Below are 23,786 nucleotides of genomic sequence, written 5' to 3'. Positions count from 1 at the left end.
GCAGAAAATATACCAAGAGAATCATGAGAGTAGAAGCATGTTTCTCTGGGGAAGAGAAAAATATTCTTAAAAAAATTTTTTTTTAAGTATTAAAAACATTTTTTATTGGCTGCAGTATGCAGCATTTTAGTTTCCTGACCAGGTATTGAATCTGTGCCCCTTCCATTGGGACTGTGGAGTCTTGACCACTGGACCACCAGGGAAGTCCTGTGAAAAATATTCTTAGCTGTGTATCATGCAAATAAAGTGTATTAAAAAGAATGCAACTTAATACACTTTTCTGAAACAGCTGACTTGCTTTAGTCACCGCTCTGGCCAGGTGTTTGACTGGTTATATAGCTCCCTGGGAAGACAGTGGGCCTGCAATCCTCCTGGTTTTGCACAGCTCACCTTCTTTTTGGGAGGAGAACAGCCCCATTTTGTCCAACATCTTTTACCCCTTATTTGGGATGACCCTGCCCTTCTTTGTATTCGGGACTTATTTTGAGCAAGTTCAAAACTGTCTTGTAAAGTTCAAGATCATTATGGCAGGCAAAAATGCAGTGAAATAGCACACCACTGTCAGTTAATTACTAAAAATCCTTTAATAGCTGACATTATTATAAATTATATACCCATTATGACAGGGACAATTGAGCTCTCTGTTTTTCTTGCCCTGCATTGGAACCCCAAACAATGCCGTCTTGTTGGAGAATGACCTGGATGCTCTTGGAAGCAAGCTAGGAGTTTACATGGGCTACCTATGCTGACCACAGCAGCCTGTGGGCCTCTGAGGACACCCTGTTGCTGGGTGGGGATGAGGCAGCTACCTGAAAAGGCCTCAAAAACAACCATTTTCCTGTTCCTACCTGCCTCCCCCACTGCTATGGCTGCAAGAGTCTCTTCCCCAGTGAACCTCCCAACTCCCTCTGCTCTGTTCCCTGTTCTTTCCCTGTCCTAGACCTAGCTCAAAGAGCCCCTCTTACAGACAGCCTCCCCTGATTCTCCTTAAAGCTTCAGGCACATGGTTGGTTGGTTCTCTTTTGTTTTTGCTTTTAGGATGAGCACATAAAGTACACATATTAAATGTAAACCTTGGAGGTTTTTTTTTTTACCTATGTGTACACTGTGTAGCCTCCTCCTGAATCAAGAGATGGACTATGGGTCCTCTCCTGACTCAGAAATGTACCTGTGCATGAGAATTCCCTCTGGAGAGTGACAGATGCAGCCTCTGGCCTAATCCAGAGATGCCAACTCAGTAGATCTTGAGTGGCTCAGGAATGCAGATGAATAGCACCCCACAAATAGAGGGGACTTCCCTGGTGGCTCAGTGGCAAAGAATCTGTCCAATCCCTGGGTTGGGAAGATCCCCTGGAGGAGGGCATGGCTAACCCACCCAGTACTCTTGCCTGGAGAATTCCATGGACAGAGGAGCCTGGTGGGCTACAGTCCACGGGGTTGCACAGAGTCGGGCAGGACTGACCTGACTAAGCAGCAGCAGCCTCAGGTGGAGCAGATCTACAGCCCACCCTGGAGAAACCTGCTCCGTGCTCGCGGGGGTAGGTCCCCTGTCTTCTTTGTTACCCGCCCTGTCAGATGGCGGCGTGCTCTGGTCCCTTGTCTCAGGACCCGGCAAGGTTCTGGGCTGCAAGAGGCATCCACAGGGGTGGATCTAGGCTGGGTGCTGCCTGAAACTATGCAATTGGGGAGGCTGGCCCAGAGAAAAAGAATACTCTGATGGGTGCAGGGCCTTGGAAGGGCCTCCCACAAGTTACTTTAACCCCACTTTCAATCTACCTCTGGCAGCCACTTAAGAGTTCATGGTCTTAGATGCTGTGGGAGTGAGAAGTTTTCTGCTGGATGAGACAGCTTACTTCTTCCATTCGCAGGAATGGCCACGGGGATGCTCAACCTTGCTTCAGATTACAATCACCTGGGGGAGCTTAAAAAACCCCCCCACATACCCAGCCCCCCATTAGATATTCTGATTTGATTGGTCTGGGGTAGGGGTTGAGCTTTAGTATTTTTTAAGCTCCCAGGTGATTCTAATGCACAGTCAAGGCCAAGAACCTCTGAGCAGAGGCCTGGCTCTGAAATTTAATCTTTATCTGCTCCAGATATATACTGAGTATATAGCTTCATATATACTGTATATAAGTATATAATGTATATATACTTAGTATATATATTTATAGTCTTATATGTTTATACTCTTAGTATATAATCTTTTATATGTCTAAAAGTCTATGTATATACTTATATAAAAGATTATATCCATATATAAGAGTTTATATACTAAGAGTATAATTAAAACCAGGTAAATGCATGTCCTCCACCACCTTCCTTCTGCCTCTCCTGAAGGGGCCAGGACTTCTGACTGTGGTTGGTGTCATCCAAGCCAACCATGTCCCTGGGCTACCTTCAGAGCACCCACTCCCTCCTGGAGACAAATCAACTAATAATATTGGGTACTTATGAAGCATCTTCTGTTATATTTCTAATCCTCATGGCAACATTGCCTTTCAGCAGGAAGAAAACTGAACTCGGGAAACCTTAGTGATTGCCTTCAGAGCCTCAGTGGGACTGGAGCTGGGATCACACCCAGGCCTTTAGGGTTCCAAAGGCCACGTGCATTTCCCCGGCCAGGCTGCTCCTGGAAGCAGTGCCTGTTTACTGAACACCAGCCATGCCCAGGGTACAGGCCTGGGGCCCACTTACCCATTAGGCACGGCAGACATGGTGCCTAGGGCCCATGGTAATTTTAAGGGGCCTAGAAAATGTTTTAATTTTCATTTTGTTTGAAATCAGAAGAAAAGAAATAATAATGGCAAACATACAATGATGAATCCAGCCTGGATTACATTTGTCTTCATGGCAAAACACTTGTAAAATAAATAATTTTTTTTTTTTTATGGAAGAAGGTACCCATGAAGACAAAAGTGTCTAGGGACCGTGGAAGTCACGATGCAGCCCTGTGCGGAGTCCTGGGTCCTGGAAGCTGCTGACCATCGGGTCCCCCAGCCTTTCCCAGGGCACAGCGAGTGCTAGTGAGGACTGAGGCAAGACATGTTTATCACACGCCCTCTGTACACCGAGCTCTGGGAAGCAAACAAAAGCAACAAGCGTGCCCTGGTCTGGCGGGGAAGAGACGATGTGCAGACAGGAAGCCAAGACAGGACAGGCTGCCCTCTCCCACTGGTCAGTTCTTACTTCTATCTCTTCTTATTTTTTTAAAATGCTATTTATTTGGGTCTTTGTTGCTGCGGGGGTGTTTCTCTAGTTACGGCAAGCAGAGGCTACTCTCTAGCTGGATTGCTTCCATGTCTTGGCTATTGTAAATAGTACTGCTACGAACACTGGGGTGCATGTATTTTTTTGAATTAGAGTTTTCATCTTTTCCAAATATATGCCCAGGAATGGGATTGCTGGATTATACAGTAGTTCTACTTTTAGTTTTTTAAGGAACCTATAGGGTCTGCACACATTTACATTCCCACCAACAGTGTAGGACTTCCTTTTCTCCACACTCTTTCCAACATTTATTATTTATAGATTTTTTAATGAAAATCATTTGATATTATTGGTTTTTTGATATGGACTTTGTGGGTTTGATTTGCATTTCTCTGATAATTTGCAATGTTGAGCATTTTTTCCTGTGCCAGTTGGCCATCTGGATGATTTCTTCAGTGAAATGTATATTTAGGTCTTCTGACCATTTTTTCATTGAGTTGTTTGTTTTTAGTTACTTAATGTCATGATCTTTTCATACTGAGGGCTACCTCATTCTTTTTCAATAGCTGGATGATATACAGTAATTGATTTAACTAGATCCTTTACTGATAACCTTGTTTCCAATCTCTTTGTTATAAAGTCACCTTATGGAGCATAACTTCCACTCTTCCAATTGTGCATTAAATAACTGTATATACACATTATTTCACTATGTGCAAGCACATGTGTATGTCTGCACATAAAGCGGAATCACAGCAGCAAGAGGTGCGGGCACTGTGAGGGAGGGGTGATTGTTTAGTTTAAGTTGTTCTCAACTCACTGCGACCCCATGGGCTGTAGCCCGCCAGGCTCCTCTGTCCGTGGGATTTTCCAGGCAAGAATACTGGAGTGGGTTGCCTTTTCCTTCTCCAGGGGATCGACCCAACCCAGGGATCAAACCTGTGTCTCCTGTACTGGCAGGCAGATGCTTTACCACTGAGCCACCAGGGAAGCCCATGAGGGAGGGGAAGTTGGGACAACTTCCATGGGGAGGCGAAAGTGGCCAAATCTATCTACATTAAATTTTGGGAGCACCTCCTGGGTGCTGGCCTAGGGGTACAGAGGGGAGGAGCATTCACGCTTTGCTCTTGGGGGGCCTCTCAGATTGGGACAATCACTTGTATTCCTGGGAAGGAGGGTTGTACAGATGCCAGGATAGAGAAGGGAAGGCAGCCACAGGACTGTCTCTCGGGAGAGAGAGGAAAAAACTGGTGGAAAAGAAGGAAGAGCATTGCAGGCAGGTGAACCAGCCTGTGCAAAGGCTGGTTGTCAGTTGGCAGGAAACAGGGGAACTTTGGGGGTGTTCTGGGGTGCAGGCTTTCTCGTGTTCAGGGTCCACATGATGGGAGGGGCAGTGGGAAGGGACCTACACCTAACCGGGCTTGGAAGTGACTCTTTGCCCTGTCGGGTCATGGGGTTCTCAGTCTGGGAGCCTCATGATGAGAGAGAAATGCTAGAAACCTTTTTCTGGCTGTGGTATGGAGGAATGATTGAATAACAAGGACTATCCAGTAATCTCCCAGTCCCTGAGGGGCAGGCTCTTTGCACTAAAGGCCTTTGACCCATAGCGACGGCCCTATAGAAACAAGCAGCTGAATTATAGTCAAGAACTCAAATGAGCCATGTTCCCGGGCACTGTCTCTGAGACGAGGGCTCCTGTATTTGGCTGAAGGCTAAGGGAGTGAGCTTCCTCCACAAGGAGGCCTGGGCTCAGGCCGGGGTCAGGTCTAGGGTCACAGTCCAGAGCTGCTCACAGTGATTGTGACATTCTTTAGGAGTCTCTCATCTCTGTTCAAAGAAAAAAAGAGCCGCTCCATTTTGCATACTATCCCCTGATATATCTAGGTTAGCTTTAATAGTAAAATGGGATACATTGCAAATATAATATAAAAGTAAATGTCTCCAATCTCTTTGAGTCAAATTAGCCCTCCAGAAAAATCCTTTGACTTCAAGAGATTCACCTAGTTTGAGAAGGATGGATGAAGGCAATCCAGTTTCATTGCAGCGAAGCTACAGTCCTCACCCAGGTCTCTGTGTAACTACCTCTGACCCTCTTAACAACCAGGAGACTTGTTGCTGAATAAGACTTCACTTATTCACGCCTCTGTTCATTCATTCACCTGGTATTTCTGAAGCCTGATAATGTTCAGGGCATTGCCCTCTTCTATGACACTCACAAGGAGCAAAATAACAGTAGCAGCTCTAAATGCTTTGCATATATGATATCAATCAATACAGTGACCCTACAGAGTAGGTACTATTATTATTAAATCCATATTACAGATGAGGAAACGGAAACTTGGAGAGGATAGGTAAAGTGACTGAGGCCACCCTGTAAGCACCAGAGCCAAGATTAAAACCAGGCAGTCTGACCCCAAGGCTGCCCTTTTATCTCCTGTTCTGTATACACTGCACAGTTAGGGTGAGAAGCCTTAGGCGCCAGGATAAGGGGCAAAGAGCCCTGGAAGCTAGAAAACCTCAGGTCAACCTCTGACTCCCTCCAAGCGGCCCTGTGATCTTGGACAAATCACTCTCTTTTTCTGGTTCTAGAATCTCCTCTGGCTCCCCTCCCTGTCCTGCTCTGAGCTGTTTAGACTATTTAGATAGTGGAGGGTTAAGTGCAGCGCAAGGGGTGTGACCAGCAGCATTGGGAAGGGCAGTCTCTCTAGGTTCCCAGGAGCGGCTGAGTCCCACAGGGTGCCAAGACCTTATTCCTGCCGCAGTCAAGCAGGCCCATTTTATCGATGAGGAAATTGAGTCTCCCAGAGGTTAAATAAAACAACGAACTCCTTGCTTATTTAGCTAATGGGCGTGCTCAGCTGCCCGATTATATCTGACTCTTTGCGACCCCACAGACTGCAGCCCCCAGACTCTGTCCATGGGATTTCCCAGGCAAGAATACTGGAGTGGGTTGCTGTTTTCTTCTCCATGGGATACTCCCAACCCAGGGATCGAACCTGCATCTCTTGCGGCTTCTGCATTGGCAGGCGGATTCTTTACCACTGGGCCACCCGGGAAGACAATATCTCCTGTGTACTGAGCACCTGTTAGGTGCCAGACACTGGACTAAACCTTTGACTCTGCAAAACAACCTCCCAATATTATTATTACCAGCTAAGTGTCAGCTCCACGTCTGTAGTCTCTAATCTGGGAATAATAAGAGCACCCAATTGGGGTTTGTGTAGGAAGTTAAGGAGGTTGCCCATGGTCACACAACTGAGAGGTAACTGAACAGGATTTGAACCCTGGTCTGTTTGGTTCAACAGAATAGCGGTTAGGAACCATTCCCCGTGCTGCCCAAGCACAGGCTGCCTGGAGTGGTCATGGCAAGTCGGCATTTGCTTCATAGAGGCTGTGGTAGTAATAGGTCCATAATTGTAGACAGGACCGGGAAAAGCCCTTCTGAGAAAAAGTAAGATGTGCACAAACAAAAAACCCTAAAAGTAGGTGAAATTAGTAGTTCGTTAAACCGGCATTCCCAACACTGCATGTATTCAGATGATTATTAGGATAATTCAGGTGATGCACAGATAAACTACCTATTTTTTTAATGTATTATGTATATATGTATTTGTTTTGTAAGAAATGCTTTATTAAAAAAATTTTTTTTGGTCACACTGTGCAGCTTGTGGGATCTTAGTTCCCCAGCCAGGGAAGGAACCTAGGCCCTCGGCCATGAGAGCATGGAGCCCTTACCACTGGACTGCCAGGAATTCCTGATTTTATGTATTTGTCTCGTTATTATTATTTTAAAATTTTATTTATTTATTTCATTTTTGGCTGTGCTCTCTGTGGCTGAGCATGCTCTCCTCTAGTTGTGGTGCATGGGCTTGCAGAGGCTTCTCTCATTGTGAACCACAGGCTCTAGGCTACATGGGCTTCAGTAGCTGTGGCCTGTGGGCTCACTAGTTGCATCTCTCAGGCTCTGGAGCACAGGCTGAGTAGTTGTAGTACACGGACTTAGTTGCTCTGTGGCACGTGGAATCTTCTTCCTGGACCAGGAATTGAACCTGTCTCTTGCATGGGCAGGTGGATTTTTACTACTGAGCCACCAGCAAAGCCCCTATCATTATATATATACATATATACATGTATATATATTTAAATTTGGCTGACCTAGTTTTTAGTTGTGGTATATGAACTCTCAGCTGTGGGATATGGGACCTAGTTCCCTGACCAGGGATCAAACCTAGGCCCTCTGCATTGGGAGCATGGTGTCTTAGCCACTGAACCACCAGGGTTCAGTGTATTTATGTATTTATTTTATAGTCATATGTATTTATGTATTTATTTTATAGTCATATGTATTTATGTATTTATTTTAAAGTCATAAATTTAACTAGCACATTTGTGACTCCATGGCTATTATTGCTTGTGACAAGGCTAAATAAAAGTGGTGAACTGACTTTTAAAATTAAATAAATAAGCGTCAATAAGGTGTCTTCACTGTTCAGATGTTCTCTTGCACTCTCAAGTCTGTGTAAGAGCAAGTCACACGGGTTCTATCTTCAGATATGTCCAGGATCTGACCGCTTCTCCCCACGCCAGCATGGCCTCTCCTGGGCCACTGCCACGGTCTCCCACCAAGCCGTGATCTCTGCCCTGCCTTCTATTCTCCATGTGGCAACTAGGGGGAGCCAGTCAAACAGAAGGCAGATCATGGCCCTCCTCTCAGAACCTCCAGGGGCTCCCAGCTCAGAGGACAAGCCAAAGACCCACCAATGGCCTGGGTACCCTATAATCTGCATGCCCACCCCCCCTGCAGTATTTGTCTCATCTCATGACCTCTTTGATGGTCCTGGGATATGCAAGGCACACTCCCACCTCAGGACCTTTGCACTTGCTGTTCTCTGAGCAACATTCATCTCCCAGATAGTGTCAGACAGTGTCATCATCAAGACCTTGCTCAAATGTTAACTTCCCAGAGATGTATCCCCTGACCACTTTCTCTGAACCATATCCACTCTCTCCTGGCATTTGTCTCTTCTTATTTTTAACATTGGCACATTTATCTTCCAAGATGCTGGATATGATTATTTTGTTTATGGTCTGTCTGTCCTCCCACTGGACTCCTTGAGCTCAGGAATTTTTGTGATTTGCTTACTGCAGTATCCCTAGCACCTGGAACATGGCCTGACACCCAATAGGAACTAGATGAGTATGTGTCATGTGGGTGAATACATGCCTGTGTGCATTCTTCAAGACAGAAAGGGTCTGCAGCATTCATCAAAGTCTCAGAAGGGTTATCCATCCACAAGGGTACCCATGCTCTCCCACTTGGGACCACGTTGACCAACGAGATTTAACCTTCTAAAGGGGCAGATGATACCACTTAGCCAGTTGTTTTGGGGCCTATAGTTGTTTTCCTGAAATTAATAAGGGAAGCCTTGATTTATCCATTAGTTTTCTGTGAAGTGGGCTAGGATGACTCAGTCTCCCTGCCAGTCCATCTCACCATAGCAAGAGGTGGCCAGACTCTGTCTATGATGCCTCTGTTCATAAGCAGTAGCCCCTAGAACCTGGCTCTTCCCACCACCAAGTTCTGCCTTGTGAATTCCTAGCTAATGTGGAAACATCCGGGCTTCCCAGGTGGTGCTAGTGGTAAAGAACCTGCTTGCCAATGCACAAGACATAAAAGTTGTGGGTTTGATCCCTGGGTTGGGAAGATCCCCTGGAGGAGGGCATGGCAACTCACTCCAGTTTTCTTGCCTGGAGAATCCCTTGGACAGAGGAACCTGGTGGGCTATGATCTATAGGGTCACAAAGAGTCAGACACAGCAGAAGCGACTTAGCATGCACAGGCATGGAAACATCCCAAAGGGAAAAGACTGTGTTTCCTTTTTTAGGGCCAGATACTAAGAAGAAGCTCTATACAGTCAGCAAAAACAAGACTGGGAGCTGACTGTGGCTCAGATCATGAACACCTTATTGCCAAATTCAGAATTAAATTGAAGAAAGTAGGGAAAACCACTAGACTATTCAGGTATGACCTAAATCAAATCCCTTATGATTATACAGTGGAAGTGAAAAATAGGTTTAAGGGACTAGATCTTAGACAGAGTGCCTGATGAACTATGGACGGAGGCTCATGACATTGTACAGGAGACAGGGATCAAGACCATCCCCATGGAAAAGAAATGCAAAAAAGCAAAATGGCTGTCTGAGGAGGCCTTACAAATAGCTGTGAATAGAAGAGAAGCGAAAAGCAAAGGAGAAAAGGAAAGATATTCCCATTTGAATGCAGAGTTCCAAAGAATAGCAAGGAGAGATAAGAAAGCCTTCCTCAGAATGCAAAGAAATAGAGGAAAACAACAGAATGGGAAAGACTAGAGATCTCTTCAAGAAAATTAGAGATACCAAGGGAACATTTCATGCAAAGATGGGCTCGATAAAGGACAGAAATGGTATGGACCTAACAGAAGCAGGAGATATTAAGAAGAGGTGGCAAGAATACACAGAAGAACTGTACAAAAAAGATCTTCACGACCCAGATAATCACGATGGTGTGATCACTCACCTAGAGCCAGACATCCTGGAATATGAAGTCAAGTGGGCCTTAGAAAGCGCATCACTAGGACCAAAGCTAGTGGAGGTGATAGAATTCCAGTTAGCTATTTCAAATCCTGAAAGATGATGCTGTGAAACTGTTGCACTCAATATACCAGCAAATTTGGAAAACTCAACAGTGGCCACAGGACTGGAAAAGGTCAGTTTTCATTCCAATCCCAAAGAAAGGCACTGCCAAAGAATGCTTGAACTACCGCACAATTGCACTCTTCTCACATGCTAGTAAAGTAATTCTCAAAATTCTCCAAGCCGGGCTTCAGCAATATGTGAACCATGAACTTCCAGATGTTCAAACTGGTTTTAGAAAAGGCAGAGGAACCAGAGATCAAATTGCCAACATCCGCTGGATCATTGAAAAAGCAAGAGTTCCAGAAAAACCTCTATTTCTGCTTTATTGACTATGCCAAAGACTTTGATGGTGTGGATCACAATAAACTGTGGAAAATTCTGAAAGAGATGGGAATAGTAGACCACTTGACCTGCTTCTTGAGAAACCTGTATGCAGGTCAGGAAGCAACAGTTAGAACTGGACATGGAACAACTGACTGGTTCCAAATAGGAAAAGGAGTATGTCAAGGCTGTATATTGTCACCCTGCTTATTTGACTTATATGCAGAGTACATCATGAGAAACGCTGCGCTGGAAGAAGCACAAGCTGGAATCAAGATTGCCGGGAGAAATATCAATAACCTCAGATATGCAGATGACACCACCCTTATGGCAGAAAGTGAAGAGGAACTAAAAAGCCTCTTGATGAAAGTGAAAGAGGAGAGTGAAAAAGTTGGCTTAAAGCTCAACATTCAGAAAACTAAGATCTTGGCATCTGGTCCCATCACTTCATGGCAAATAGATGGGGAGACAGTGGAAACAGTGTCAGACTTTATTTTTTTGGGCTCCCAAATCACTGCAGATGGTGATTGCAGCCATGAAATTAAAAGACACTTACTCCTTGGAAGGAAAGTTATGACCAACCTAGATAGCATATTAAAAAGCAGAGACATTACTTTGCCAACAAAGGTCCGTCCAGTCAAGGCTATGGTTTTTCCAGTGGTCATATATGGATGTGAGAGTTGGACTGTGAAGAAAGCTGAGCGCCGAAGAATTGATGCTTTTGAACTGCGGTGTTGGAGAAGACTCTTGAGAGTCCCTTGGACTGCAGGAGATCCAACCAGTCCATGGTGTTGGATGTTCAGTCCTGGGTGTTCTTTGGAAGGACTGATGCTGCAGCTGAAACGCCAATACTTTGGCCACCTCATGCGAAGAGTTGACTCATTGGAAAAGACCGTGATGCTGGGAGGGATTGGGGGTGGGAGAAGGGGACAACAGAGGATGAGATGGCTGGATGGCATCACTGACTCGATGGGCATGAGTTTGAGTAAACTCCGGGAGTTGGTGATGGACAGGGAGGCCTTGCGTACTGCGATTCATGGGGTCGCAAAGAGTCGGACACGACTGAGCAATTGAACTGAACTGAACTAAGAACACTCAACTCAAGCTCCATCTCTGTCACTTGTTGGTTGTGTGACCAAAGACAAATTACTTAACCTGTTTGCTTTAAAAATGATTTTGTAAGAACAGGAACAAAATCTGGGGGGATTTGATGAGATAGTGCATGTAAGTGTTTGGTCCAGATGATCATGAGCGTGGAGCTTGGTGAAGCAGGGCGTTTTAAACCAAGCATGTCACAGATATAAAATGCCCACTACGTGACAGGTGTTATGCTAAGGACCGGGGAGAAGAAATGGGGTAAGTGCTGTCTTGTGTAAATTAGCTTCTCTGATGGTACAGACAGAGTGAGAGTGAGTGAGAATGAAGTCGCTCAGTCGTGTCAGACTCTTTGCGACACCATGGACTGTAGCCTACCAGGCTCCTCCATCCATGGAATTTTCCAAGCAAGAGATTGGAGTGGGTTGCCATTTCCTTCTCCAGGGGATCTTCCCGACCCAGCAATTGAACCCGGGTCTCCCACATTGCAGGCAGATGCTTTACCGTCTCAGCCACCAGGGAAGCTACGATGGTACAGATAGAGGGGCATCAAACGGCCTGTTTCTGACTCGCTCAGCAGGGCTGTGGGTGGCCTGTGCCTGACAGTCTCCCCATCTCTAACCATGTGGCACTTACATTCCAGAGACAGAGAAGAATTGTCATCAGGTTGTACGGGTTTATTAACTGTGAGAAAACACAGGATTCTTTGGGGGAATATCAGAACAACAGGGAAGGAGCAGGTTTGAATTTGAGGGGTCAGAGTTACTTCTTTGTGAGTCACTTTGTGAGAACCTGACTGTGGAAACCTGAGGAGCAGCAGCCAGGACCCTACATTTCTCCTCTCCCGTACCCCCAGGACATTTGAGCTTGTTTTCCAGAGGGGCGGTTTAGGAGGGTATCCTTAGGCTGCTGGAGAAGACTCTTGAGAGAGCAAGGAGATCAAACCAGTCAATCCTAAAGGAAATCAACCCTGAAGATTCACTGGAAGGACTGATGCTGAAGCTCCAATTCTTGGCCACCTGATGGGAAGAGCTGGCTCATTGAAAAAGACCCTGATGCTGGGAAAGCTTGAAGGCAAAAGCAGAATGGGGTGACAGAGGATGAGATGGTTAGATAGCTTCACCAACTCAATGGACATGAATTTAAGCAAATTCTGGAGCCAACTGGAGGACAGAGGAGCCTGGTGTGCTGCAAACAGTCCACGGGGTCGCAGAGGTGGACACGACTTAGCAACTGAACAATCACCACCTAAGGCTGAAGCTCTGAGGCCCTGCCCTCTGGGCACTTACACATGCACCCTCTAGTGGTCACAACGCAGGTAGGCGCCAGGCTGCATGGGCCCTGGAAATCCAAGGACAAGGGGACTGACTGTCACCATCCTTCCCTTCCTGATACTATTGCTATTGAGACATGGTCTTCCTGGAATGAGGGATGATTCTGGGACCTCATGTCATTGAGCTTTGGTTACCATCTGTTGCACGATTCCTATTTCCATCTTACAGTTGAGAACCCCAAGGCTTATAGAGCCGAGGGAGGTTAAGCAGGATCAGTGCTGAACTCAGGCCTACCACACTCTGGTTTCCGTGCTCTTCAGGTGTCATCTAGCTGGTACCTAAAGGCACCCCACCCCGAATGCCTCATCTCTGGGTGAGCAGAAGGCAAACTCTGTCCAAATTACTGCTCAGGGAAGGAGGCAGACCTCCCCAGAGAGGTTACTATTTCAGTCTTTCCTTGGCCTGAGGCCCCAAACACAGACCTGACATCCCTCAGGGTGCTCCCCCAGGAACCCTTCAGAAAGGGATGTCCTGGTACCTCAGGGAGGAATTGGGGAATGGAGGGGGAAGGAGACATGGTTGACTCCAGGGGTAGGTGTTGAGCATTTGTGGAAGCCCTGAGGGGTAATCTGTCTGCTTGCTGTCCTTTCCCTTTTGCTTCCCTTCACATATACCCCTTCCCCCAAACGGGCTGGGTTGAAATCCAGCCTCTGCCACTAAATATAAGCTTGTACAAGTTACTTTAGGTCTTTGTGCCTCAGTGTCCTTAACTATAAGTTAATGGTTAATAACCATGCCTACCCCCAAAATGCTGTTAAATGGAGTCTAGGGCCTTACCCCACAATGCAGGTGCAATGGACCACAGTTTGAAAAGCAGTGTCCTCAAGGATATGCTCTGGCAACACAGACCCACATCACTTCCTTACTGTTAGGGTGAGTGCACATACCCGTTGATGCCTCCGTGGTGTTAGCATTTTAGCACTTTGAAGACTATCTTCATTTCAATGATTAATTCCTGTTCCTCAGTTTCCTCACCTGTGAAATGGAGGTAATAGTATCTATCGGGGCTTTTGTGAGAATGACTAAGATCTTTGTAACGCTTGAAACATGGTCTTGCCCACAGTGAGTGCAAGCTATTATTGTAATCCACAGCCAAATCACCGGATACCCTGATGAAACACTTTAAATTTCTCCCCCTATTTTAAGACGCACTAATTTCCCCAGGGGCGAGAAGTGACTGAAAAGAGGCCTCAAGGTCCGTTGTCCTCTCGGTGTTGCTTACACTGGTGTTTTGTTCACTTGTGAAAATTCACCCTGTTTGCTTGTGATCTGTAACTTTACATGCACTTATTTCATAGGGTCTTCGTGGTCCCGTGAAGAACGCAGGACAGGCATCATCATCTCCGTTTTTCAAACAAGAAAAGGAGGCCAAGACAGCTACTCTGTTTTGGCTAACGCAGAAGGGGATGCGGGTGAGGAAGCTTCTAAGTCCGGCCCTCCATTCGCCAGAGTAACCGCCTCTCCCAGAGGGCGCAGAGTGAACAGTACCTGGTCCAGGTAAAGCTCAGCAAAGGCTTGAGCCCATTCAGCAAACACTGCCCTTCCCCCAGCGCACACTTAAGTCGGGGCGGCCCAGGGGACTTGCATTGCTGCTGCCTCACAAGGCCAGCCCCACACGTGGGAACCCCCGAGTGAGACCCGCGCGCCGGCGCCCCCTTCGCCCCCGCGGGGGAATGGCGCCCAGCCCCGGGCCAATGAGAGTAGCGGAATTTATTTCATTCAGTGTGGGGCCGGGCTCTTGCCCGGAAAGGGGCGGGGCGCCACGCCGGGGGCGGTGCCGCCGCGCGCCCGGGAGAGGGCGGCGCCCGCCCCGTGGCCCGGCCAATCGGCGCCGCGCCCGGAGAGGGAGGGGGGACCAGGCCTTTTTTCCCTCCGCGCGGGGCCAATCCCGACTTTACAAGCTTGAACTTTTGCCACCCTCGGACGAGAGAGCGCGCCCGAGGAGGTACCCCGCCGCGCCGGCTCCAGGGGCAAGAGCGGCCTTAACCCTTCCCGCGCCAGGCGGTCCGCTGCTGCCACCGCGCCCCCACCAGCTTGCCCGGGATCAGAAGGGATCTGGGCCCCCAACCCACCCCTATTTCCATGGTGAAATGTCGCTGGGGAAATCACGAGCCCTACCCACATCCCTCTTTGTGGTGCAGAGAATAAACTGGGAAGGAAAGGGGGTGGAGGAGTCACCCAGCCTCGAGGGGGCCCGGACGGCTGGCGGCCCGCCTAGCTCTGAGGGAAAGACTTGGCGACCGAGAGGAGCCCGAGAGAAGACATTCCCCGCCTCCACCCCACCGTCTGTAACTCCCTACCTCGAGCAAGCCTAGAGTCCCTCTGCGAGAGGTATCCCACGCCTCCCGTCTGACCCAGCGGACTACCCCCGACTTTGAGCAGGGGGTGTGGAAACCTCGTGCTATCACGTTAGATCCCGCCACCCCAACAAATCAGCCGCCCCCTACTGCCAAAAAACGTAAGCCAGGAAAGCACACACGCACACCCATTTTTATTAGCCTTCCCTGGGATGGGGGTTTGTACCGATTCTAAAGTGCAACGTGTGTTTGAAGTTTGTGCACAAGCCAAAGAGAGGCAAAGCGCCCCGTTTGCGTCCGAGTCTCAGTGGGTCCACCAAGCTCTCGCGCAGCCAGGCTGCCCGTGGTTTGTGTAACCGTGTGTGTGTGTGTGCGCGCGCGCGCTCGCATCCGTGCCCGCGGCGCACGCGAGCCAGAGAGCCGGCCGTGGGCGCTGTCAGGCCCTGGGCGGGGGAGGGGGGTGGTGCTGGGGCAAGCGTGGGGCGGGGGCCGGGGCTCGGCCCGCCCCGGGAGCCGGCCCCTTGGAGCCTCGGGCCCTGCAATGGGACGTGTTCTCCTTTAAGAGTTAAGAAACTTGAAACCTTGTTTGCGCAACAATCAGCGCCGCGGAGCCGCCAAAGTGTCTAGACTGGCATATGATGGGAGGCAGCCAATGACTCCGCGGCGCTCCTCCGGGGGCCCTCAGTGTGCGTTTGAGGAGAACAAAAAAGAGAGAGAGAGAGCCGAGTGGGGGAGCGAGCGAGGGAGTCGAGCCGAGAGAAAGAGCCGCCGGGCGCTGCCTCGCCAGACCTCGCCGGGACCGCGGGGCCACCGGGAGGCACTTTTTGTGGAGGGGGAGGGGGGCGACCTCTGCAGCCGCAGCGTCCTGGGCGTCCGAGTGCAGCGTGGGGCGGGCTATGACCTCTGCCTCGGTGGATTGCATTTTAATTAAGGATTCCCAGCAGCTCTTTGGGATTTTTACAGTTTCCACTCATGTGTTGACACCGCGTTCAGGAGAAATTCGCTCCAAGTGCATCTAGCGCCTGGGACCTGAGACAGAGTTGGCCTTTCGTGCATGCAATTCCAGGGATTTTGGTTTTGTTTAGGGTTCTTTTTCTTTCTTTCCTTTTTTTTTTTTTTTTTTCTTTTTGCAGGGAGTAAGAAGGAAGCCGAGGGTATCATCAACAAGCCTGCCTGTCGGATCCTGCAGGAAAAACCCATATAGTGAAGCGCTTGGGTTTTAAACGCAGGGCTTTCCAGACACATTTGGGGAGTTCAACTCGAGCGCTTTGTGCTCATGGACCAGCCGCGCAACTTTTGAAGGCTCGCCGGCCCATGCGGGGTCTTTCTGGCGGCGCGCCGCCTGCAGTCCCTCTAAAGCGCCGGGGCTGGAGTTGCTGAGCCTCCCGGCCGCCGGGGTCCATGTAGCCGCGGGCCGGGCGCGGACTGCGGATCGGCGTGCGCGCGTTCCCCGCCGTCCAGCCCCGGCGAGCTCCCTCATGTTGCAGCCCTGCGGTGCCCCTTCGACGACAGGCTGTGCGCGGTTTGCACGGCGCCCGGCGGCAGAGCTTCATGTGGGGCTGCGGCCCGCGCAGCCGGCGCCTCGCTGAGGAAACGGACCCCCGGTAACCGGAGACCGCCTCCCCCCCTCCCCCGGCGCCAAAGGATATCGTATGTTCAGGTCCAAACGCTCGGGGCTGGTGCGGCGACTTTGGCGAAGTCGTGTGGTCCCCGACCGGGAGGAAGGCGGCGGCGGCGGCGGCGGTGGTGGCGGCGACGAGGATGGGAGCGTGGGCAGCCGAGCTGAGCCGGCCGCGCGGGCACGAGAAGGCGGAGGCTGCGGCCGCCCCGAAGTCCGCCCGGTAGCCCTGCGGCGGCCCCGGGACGCGGTGGGACAGCGAGGCGCCCAGGGCGCTGGGAGACGCCGGCGCTCAGGGGGCCCCCCGAGGCCCATGTCCGAGCCGGGGGCCGGCTCTGGGGGCTCCTCGCTGGACGTGGGGGAGCCGGGAGGCCAGGGCTGGCTGCCCGAAAGTGACTGCGAGACGGTGACCTGCTGTCTCTTCTCGGAGCGGGACGCCGCTGGAGCGCCCCGAGAAGCCGGCGAACCCCTGGTCGGGGAGGCCCAGGAGCCAGAGGGCGGCGGGCGGAGTCGCGAAGCCCGCTCGCGGCTGCTGCTGCTGGAGCAGGAACTCAAGACGGTCACGTACTCGCTGCTGAAGCGGCTCAAGGAGCGCTCGCTGGACACGCTGCTGGAGGCGGTGGAGTCCCGCGGCGGCGTGCCGGGCGGCTGCGTGCTGGTGCCGCGCGCCGACCTCCGCCTGGGCGGCCAGCCCGCGCCGCCGCAGCTGCTGCTCGGCCGCCTCTTCCGCTGGCCCGACCTGCAGCACGCCGTGGAGCTCAAGCCCCTGTGCGGCTGCCACAGCTTTGCAGCCGCCGCCGACGGCCCCACCGTGTGCTGCAACCCCTACCACTTCAGCCGGCTCTGCGGGCCAGGTGAGCGCGCCGCGCCCGGCGGGTCCTCGCTGTTCCCCTCCAGCCACCTTCTGTGGCCTTCTCTCTCCCCTTGACACTCGGGTGGGAGGGCGAAGCTGCGGGTGTACCCCGGGGTGCCCCGGAGCGTGGGAGTTCCCAGTGGAGGCGCCTCACCCTGGCAGGAAAACCAGGTAGTGGGGATGTGGGCGCACACATCAGATAGCAACTTCATCTTAAGGCTTCAGCAAACTCAGACTGGCGCGCTGCCGTCCACGGGGTCGCAAAGAGTCGGACACGACTTGGCGACTGAACAAACTCAGAAAGGTGCATGTTTCACTTTTCTCTGTGCGGCTTCAGGGACTTAAGGTAGACCCCAACTTTGTAGACGGTGGGAGAGAAGGGCAGGTCTAGGAGAGGCCAAAGACACCCCCCGCCCCCAATTCATTTACCCCTAGTCCGAGCCGTGGCCTGAGGCATTTGTGTGCATATGCCTGTATGTATGGTATACTTTGTCGGATCCAAGTAGATGCAAGTTGTAAATTCTGGTGTAGACAGTTCATGACTGGGGTCAAAGTTGTTCGTAAATTGTCCCACTTGTTCCTGTCTATACTTTGGAGCAAAGCTTTTGCAGGGTAACCTTTCTCAGAGTGAAGACCACCGTCTTGTTCTGATTGTTGCCAGCATCCCTTGAGTGTCAAATGCCAGGGCCTACTGTCATCATCCTCAATTCTGTGTCCAGCTTTTCTAGAGAATCAAGAGTCCTGGAGGTGTGTAGGTAGGGAAGGAAGCAGGTACCTTAGAGAACCGCTCCCCTTCTTTGTTCTCTTCCTGGGATTTTCTGCACACGTGATCTACCCAGTCCTGCTTACCTGAGCAGGCTCTGGATGCTGGAGCAGAGGTGAGGACAGATGGAGACTCCTGCATCCTCACCCCATCCCCCTATAGAGGGATCACACATTTTAGCCTGTAGCATCTTCTGGGTGTATGCATCTTAGCTGGCATGGCGGGGATTAGGGGAGGGGAGAGGGGTGTTTTGCAGGGGTGTTGGGTCTGGGCAGGCCCTGAATTCTTCCAGTCTGGCCCTTCTGGGGAGAGACAACACCCAGCCTGAGGGCATTTAAGAGGGTCAGATCACACAGGCCTCCTGACTCCCAGTGTGGAAGGGAAGGGCGGGGCTAGAAGCATGGATATGTCCCAGGTGTCTTGTTTATGTCTGGGGTGGTGGCTGGAGGGGAAGGCCGGTGCTTCAGCGGTGGTTCCTGAAGAGAGAACACTGGAGGGGGCTGGGGAGAAGCAGCGTTGATCTGACTGCCCGCTCCCCGTTCAGTCATTCCAGGCCGGATTCTCAGGGGCTTGGGCCGTCCCTTGTGTGTGGCCCACTGCGGGCCTTTTGTGTTCCTTGTTCCTCTCTGACAGCTTCCCCTGGAAGTGGATTTTCCCACTTTTCCTCTCTGACTCCTCGCTGCCTCTGAGGAGTAGGACCTAATTGTGGTTGCCCTGTTCCTGGTCCCCCTTTTTTTTAGTGGGAGAGAATTGGTGGGGTTCCCTCTGCTCTTTCAGAAGGCCCCGCTGGGCATTTTCTTTCTCACCACATCAGTCTGCTAAGGGGTATTTGTTGAGCACTTACTCTCTGCCAGGGACCACGCTGGGTGATGTAGTGGGGAGAGTGGAAATATGAGTAGGATCCATGCCCTCAAGAAACAGAATCTTTGGGTAGGGGTTGGAGGAGAGCTGGGACAGAGATGGGGGAGGTAGGGCCAGGCCAGGACGTCTGGGGTGTGTTTGTAACAGGGGCACCTCTAGGAACCTGCAGGATGGGTGGTAAAGGGAGATGAGTATTGAAGGGTAGGAGGAGGGGGCCTGCTGAGAGTTAAGGTGCCAGGCAAGTTCAGGTGCGTGGTGGGAAGAGATGGGATGAAAAAATTGGAGACAGGCAGGACCCACCCTGCCCACACTTTTTGGATAAGTCAGCTTGGGTCTTGGTTTGAATTTGGTGAACTTGAGCAGTTTTAAGTTAAAGGGCAAACTGCAGTGGAATGGTTCTGACCCATAGACCTGGTCTTGGCTCTGTCCTGCCAGTATGACAGCTTGACCTTGGAGGGGGAGTAATCTCACCTCTCTGTCTCCCTGTGGGTCCAGTGGGGTTGGCTCTAGAAAATTCTCGACATCGAATTCCAGACTCAGCACCGGCACTTGACTCCTCTCCTTGTCCCAGAAGGAGGCGCTGTTGCAGGGGCTATGTCTGTCCTCCGGCTTCTTCACTAGCTGCGCGCTGCGCCCGCCCCCCTTCCCCCCATTCAAGCCACCCCAGGGGCGTTTGGGAGGACTGGTGGTCTGAGAAGAGTGTCCTATAGGCGCCAGATTGACCGTTTCGCTTCATCCTCTGCCCGATGGCTTAGGCCACCAGGACTGAGAACTGGGGGTCTGAGGGGGGCGTGCAATGCTCTTTGCTGCCCACCCCACCCCCGCCTCCTGGCCGCCAGCCTGACTCCCTAAGCTGGGCGGGTGCATAGCTGGAGCTCAGCCGTGCGCGTCCTGATAAGGAGACTGCTCCTTCCAGGCCTCTGGGGGAGAGGGCTGGGCACCGGGGCAGGCGGACAGACTGACAGATCACACACACAGCAGACGCACAGAGAGTAGGCTGGAATACTCAGCAGGCCAAGTGAGGGACACCCACCCGCACCCCAGGGCCCCCTAGCAGAGGGATCCCTAGTGACAGGCAGCCCCTTTCTGGGCAGTGTGGCTCCCTGCTGCTCCGAGCAAGCGCTGCTCCCTCCTTCAGCTTGCTTTGGGGCATTGGGGCCAGTTTTCTTTGGGCCTCTTTTTCATCTGTAAAGTGAGGGGCGAACAGCATCCCTAAGGTCCAAGGGGCAGATTCCAGGTTACACAGGCCTGCCCTCTCCGCCGTGCTTGTCTCGGAAAGTGGGGTCCCCCATACCTAGCTCTGCCCTGGGCTTCCTGCTCCCGTGGGACGCAAGCCCTGGCCTTCCCTCCCTCTGGTGTATCTTTCTGTCCCAGGAAAAGCCAGTTCGCCGAGCTTGGTGCCTATGTGGACGGAAATGTGGAGAAATACTTTAATCACAGTTCTAACCTGTGTTTATAGAGCTCCTTTCTCCTGAAAGTATCCATTAACTTTGGAATAAATCTCCTGCTCTTTGCTTCACCACTTTTTTTTTTCTGTAATTATATTCAGTAAATTACTATTATCCAAATTGCGCCAGGGAAAGAGACAGAGCTAGGGAGAGAACTTCTAAACGACTGGAGGAGGCCGCCTAGGAAAACACAGGGTTCCCAGGCCAGGACTATAGGAATTAGAATGGGCTAGAAAGTTTTCCTTTTATTTGGCCTGGCATTATCCCTTTGAAATGAGATCAATTTCAAGTTGGGCTTCCCGGCCCCCGCCCCGCCCCTCTGGCGGCCCCTCGGCCTGCCCGCCCTGCTCCTCGGAGCTCCTCCTTGGAGGTGAGGAAGGGGTGATAATGTGCAGTTTGCCTCTTGCTGGCGCCAGCCGGCCGCGCTGTTTATCTGGCTGCCGGGGGAATCTGGGCAATTAGGCTCCGCCGGCCTTAAAGCGCCAAGAGCTTCTTTTCGGCATCTTCCACCCCAGGGCTTGGGGTTGATCCCTCAGGTTCTGGGGGTGGAGGGGACAGGCACCCGGGAGGCCACTCCTCCGGAGGGTGAAAACTGGGAGGCCCAGGGAGGCACATCTTCATCCTAAGAAGATGCTAGGCTGCACAGATGGGGTGGAAGGTAACGGCTCCAGTTGAAACCTTACCAGGCAGTGGGAGAGGCTGTGAACTCTTCTGGCTTTGCAGTTAGGGTCTAGATCCCAAAGGCTCAGTACCCCCTGGGGGCTAACCAGAGGCTTGTCTGGGCTGAGCTGAGCTGACCTGAACTGGGCTGAGCGTTAGCCTTCTGATACACTCGGCCCCTGGCTGACTGCTCTCACTTCTGAAGGAAGTTGGAAGAGATTCCTGAAGTTAATGTCTGAAGCTGGCTGTCTGCAGAGGCTGGAGTTTCTGATCTCTTTCTCTCTCTCCCCTCCCCCACTTCCTCCCTCCCTCCCTCCCTCCTGCCCATGATCATTTCTTTCCAAGGGGCCTGTAGAGCCCTAAGAGAGCTCCCCTTGAAGTTTAGAGCACAAAAGTTATTATTTGGAAATCGGCACAAGTTTTCTAAGTACTAAGGTAGCTTCTAAGAGGGGTGTGTGGACAGAGGGCCTGGAGGCACTTTACACTTCCTCTTCGGACCTTCTGTCCCTCCTGAGTTCTTGACCTGGGGCTCCATCCTCCCAGATCCTTGCAGGGAGGGTGGATGTGTTGGAGTTGCCAGTGAGAGGTTTGTGTATAGCAGCAGTTTTGTGCATAGCAGCAGTTTTGTGCATAGCAGAATTTATTCCCTAAGAGCCAAAAAGTGGAAATAACCGAATGTCCATTGGCTCACAGATAGATAAACAAATTGTGGTATAGCCATCCAGTGGAATAGTATTCAGCCATAAATAAGAATGAAGTATGAGAGAAGGACAGCATGGTTGAGCCTGGAAACCGGTATGCTAAGTGAAGGAAGCCAGATACAAAAGTCCTCATGTTACAGGAAGCCGTTGGTGTGAAACATCCAGAATAGGCAAACCCATGAGAATAAAAAGTAGATTTGTGGTTGCCTGAGGTTTAGGGATTAGGAGGAATGAATGACTGTGAATGGGGCAGGGTTCCTTTTGGGGTGATGAAAATGTTCTGTAATTAGGTGGTGGTGTTGGTCTCACAACTCTGAATATACTAAGAACCACTGAATTGTATATTTTAAAAGAGTGGATCTTAGGGTATGTGAATGATAACAGTTTTGTTTTGTTTTTTTTTTTTTAAGTAACTTGGTGTTGGCCCTTTGTTTAGTTCAAGTAGAATGACATTGGCCTTCCTGTGTGGCCTTGAGTGGGCCCTTTACCTGCCTCCACCCCGCTTGGCCCATCAGTTAGAAGAAGAAGATGAGTTGGGGGGGAACCTCTGATGTTCTACCCCGGTACCCTGGGGGTGGAGTCTCTTTTTCACTTGCCTAGGATGGAAGTTAGTGATGTGCTTCCAGTCTCCCTGCAGATGGTTTTGCTAGAATGGAGGAGGTTGGGGGTGCTGGTAAAGTCCCTGCTGAAAGCTTTGCAATTCCCAGGTCTGTAGACTTGTTTTCTGTCTCACTCATGTGTTAGACACGCCCAGGTGTGTCTGTGAGTGGTGAGTCTCGTAATTCGAGGCCCAAGTGGCTCCTGTGAGGGGGATCTTCTTGAGCCCCTCTTCCCCTTTCCGGGTTCCAGGTTACAGCCACTGGAAGAGATGCTGGGGTTGATTACAGTGGCTTGATTCCAGCCAAAACAGCCCATTGCTGCCAGATTTCACTTTTGGGGACAGATCTGGGGGCAGATGTCCAGACTTCCTGACCACGTGTAGCCTGGGCTTCAGCCAATCGGGTGTTTGCAAGAGGAACCCTGACACAGGAGTCAGGGGCCTCCTGATAAGTTAGTGGGGAGTTGTGGGAAGGGCATGAGACTTGGGGGGTCAGGAAACCTGGCCTCTGGTTCTGCCTCTGCACCAGCTCCCTGTCAGACTCTGAGGGAGTCACTTCTACTATTCAGGCCTCAGTCTTCTCCTCTGTTCAGTGGAGCACTGGCTTCAGTGCTCTTGCCCCATGGGTCTCTAGCCCTTCCTGTGTTTTGCCTGAGAGTCCAGTCCTCATTTGATCTGGTCTTTAGCTCTTCCAAGGTTGGTGGATAAGGGGGCTCCTACTGAAGGAAGCAGTTCCCCTCCTTGAGTCTTGTTTGAGGCCTCCCTTGGGTGACCCTTTTGGCCCCGTAGGTCCTCTTTCTCCATATCTTTGTCTGATGCCTCCAGCTTTTCCATTAACCTTATCACTGTTGTCTTTGACCACATATGTATACTGAATGCTTTCTGTGCGTGGGATGAACCAGACCCAGCTGGGATGAAGGAGTAGAAGACGGAATGCTGCTTTTTTTTTTTTTTTTTAATGTGGACCATTTAAAATCTTTTATAAATTTGTTACACTATTGTTTCTCTTTTATGTTTTGGTTTTTTGGCCACTGAGGCAAAAAACCTCAGTGGGATCTTAGCTCCCCAACAAAGGACTGACCCTACACCCGCCTGCATTGGAAGGCGAAGTTTTAACCACTGGACCGCCAAGGAAGTCCCAACAGAGTGCTTCTTGATTGCCTGTCTCATTGGGTTGTAGAATAGAGGCAGGCCTGGGCTCCCATCCCAGCTCCATCATGATTGGCTGGGGGCACTGGACAAGTCAGTTTTCTCATCTGTGAAATGGGAATGATAATGGTCATCTTCTTTATTTTGGAGAAAGGATGAAATGAAAATAGGCACCCAATGAGCATGATTAACCACTCTGTACC

At 50.8% G+C, this 23,786-nt stretch overlaps 1 protein-coding gene across 1 annotated transcript in view; it reads left to right on the top strand.

Moving 5' to 3' along the window:
- SMAD6 (SMAD family member 6) overlaps positions 1-23,786 on the top strand; it is a 149,133-nt gene that overhangs the window by 57,044 nt on the left and 68,303 nt on the right. Inside the window, exons 2-3 of the mRNA XM_061158004.1 lie at positions 13,934-14,132; positions 16,066-17,404. Coding sequence (XP_061013987.1) covers positions 16,585-17,404 — 820 coding nt within the window. The 5' untranslated portion in view covers positions 13,934-14,132; positions 16,066-16,584. The remainder of the gene's footprint in view (positions 1-13,933; positions 14,133-16,065; positions 17,405-23,786) is intronic.

The sequence above is a fragment of the Dama dama genome, chromosome 12 (genome assembly GCF_033118175.1).
Source record: "Dama dama isolate Ldn47 chromosome 12, ASM3311817v1, whole genome shotgun sequence".
Classification (NCBI taxonomy): domain Eukaryota; kingdom Metazoa; phylum Chordata; class Mammalia; order Artiodactyla; family Cervidae; genus Dama; species Dama dama.
The sequence above is the reverse complement of the archived record's forward strand: the minus strand, read 5'-3'. Positions and strand labels throughout refer to the sequence as shown.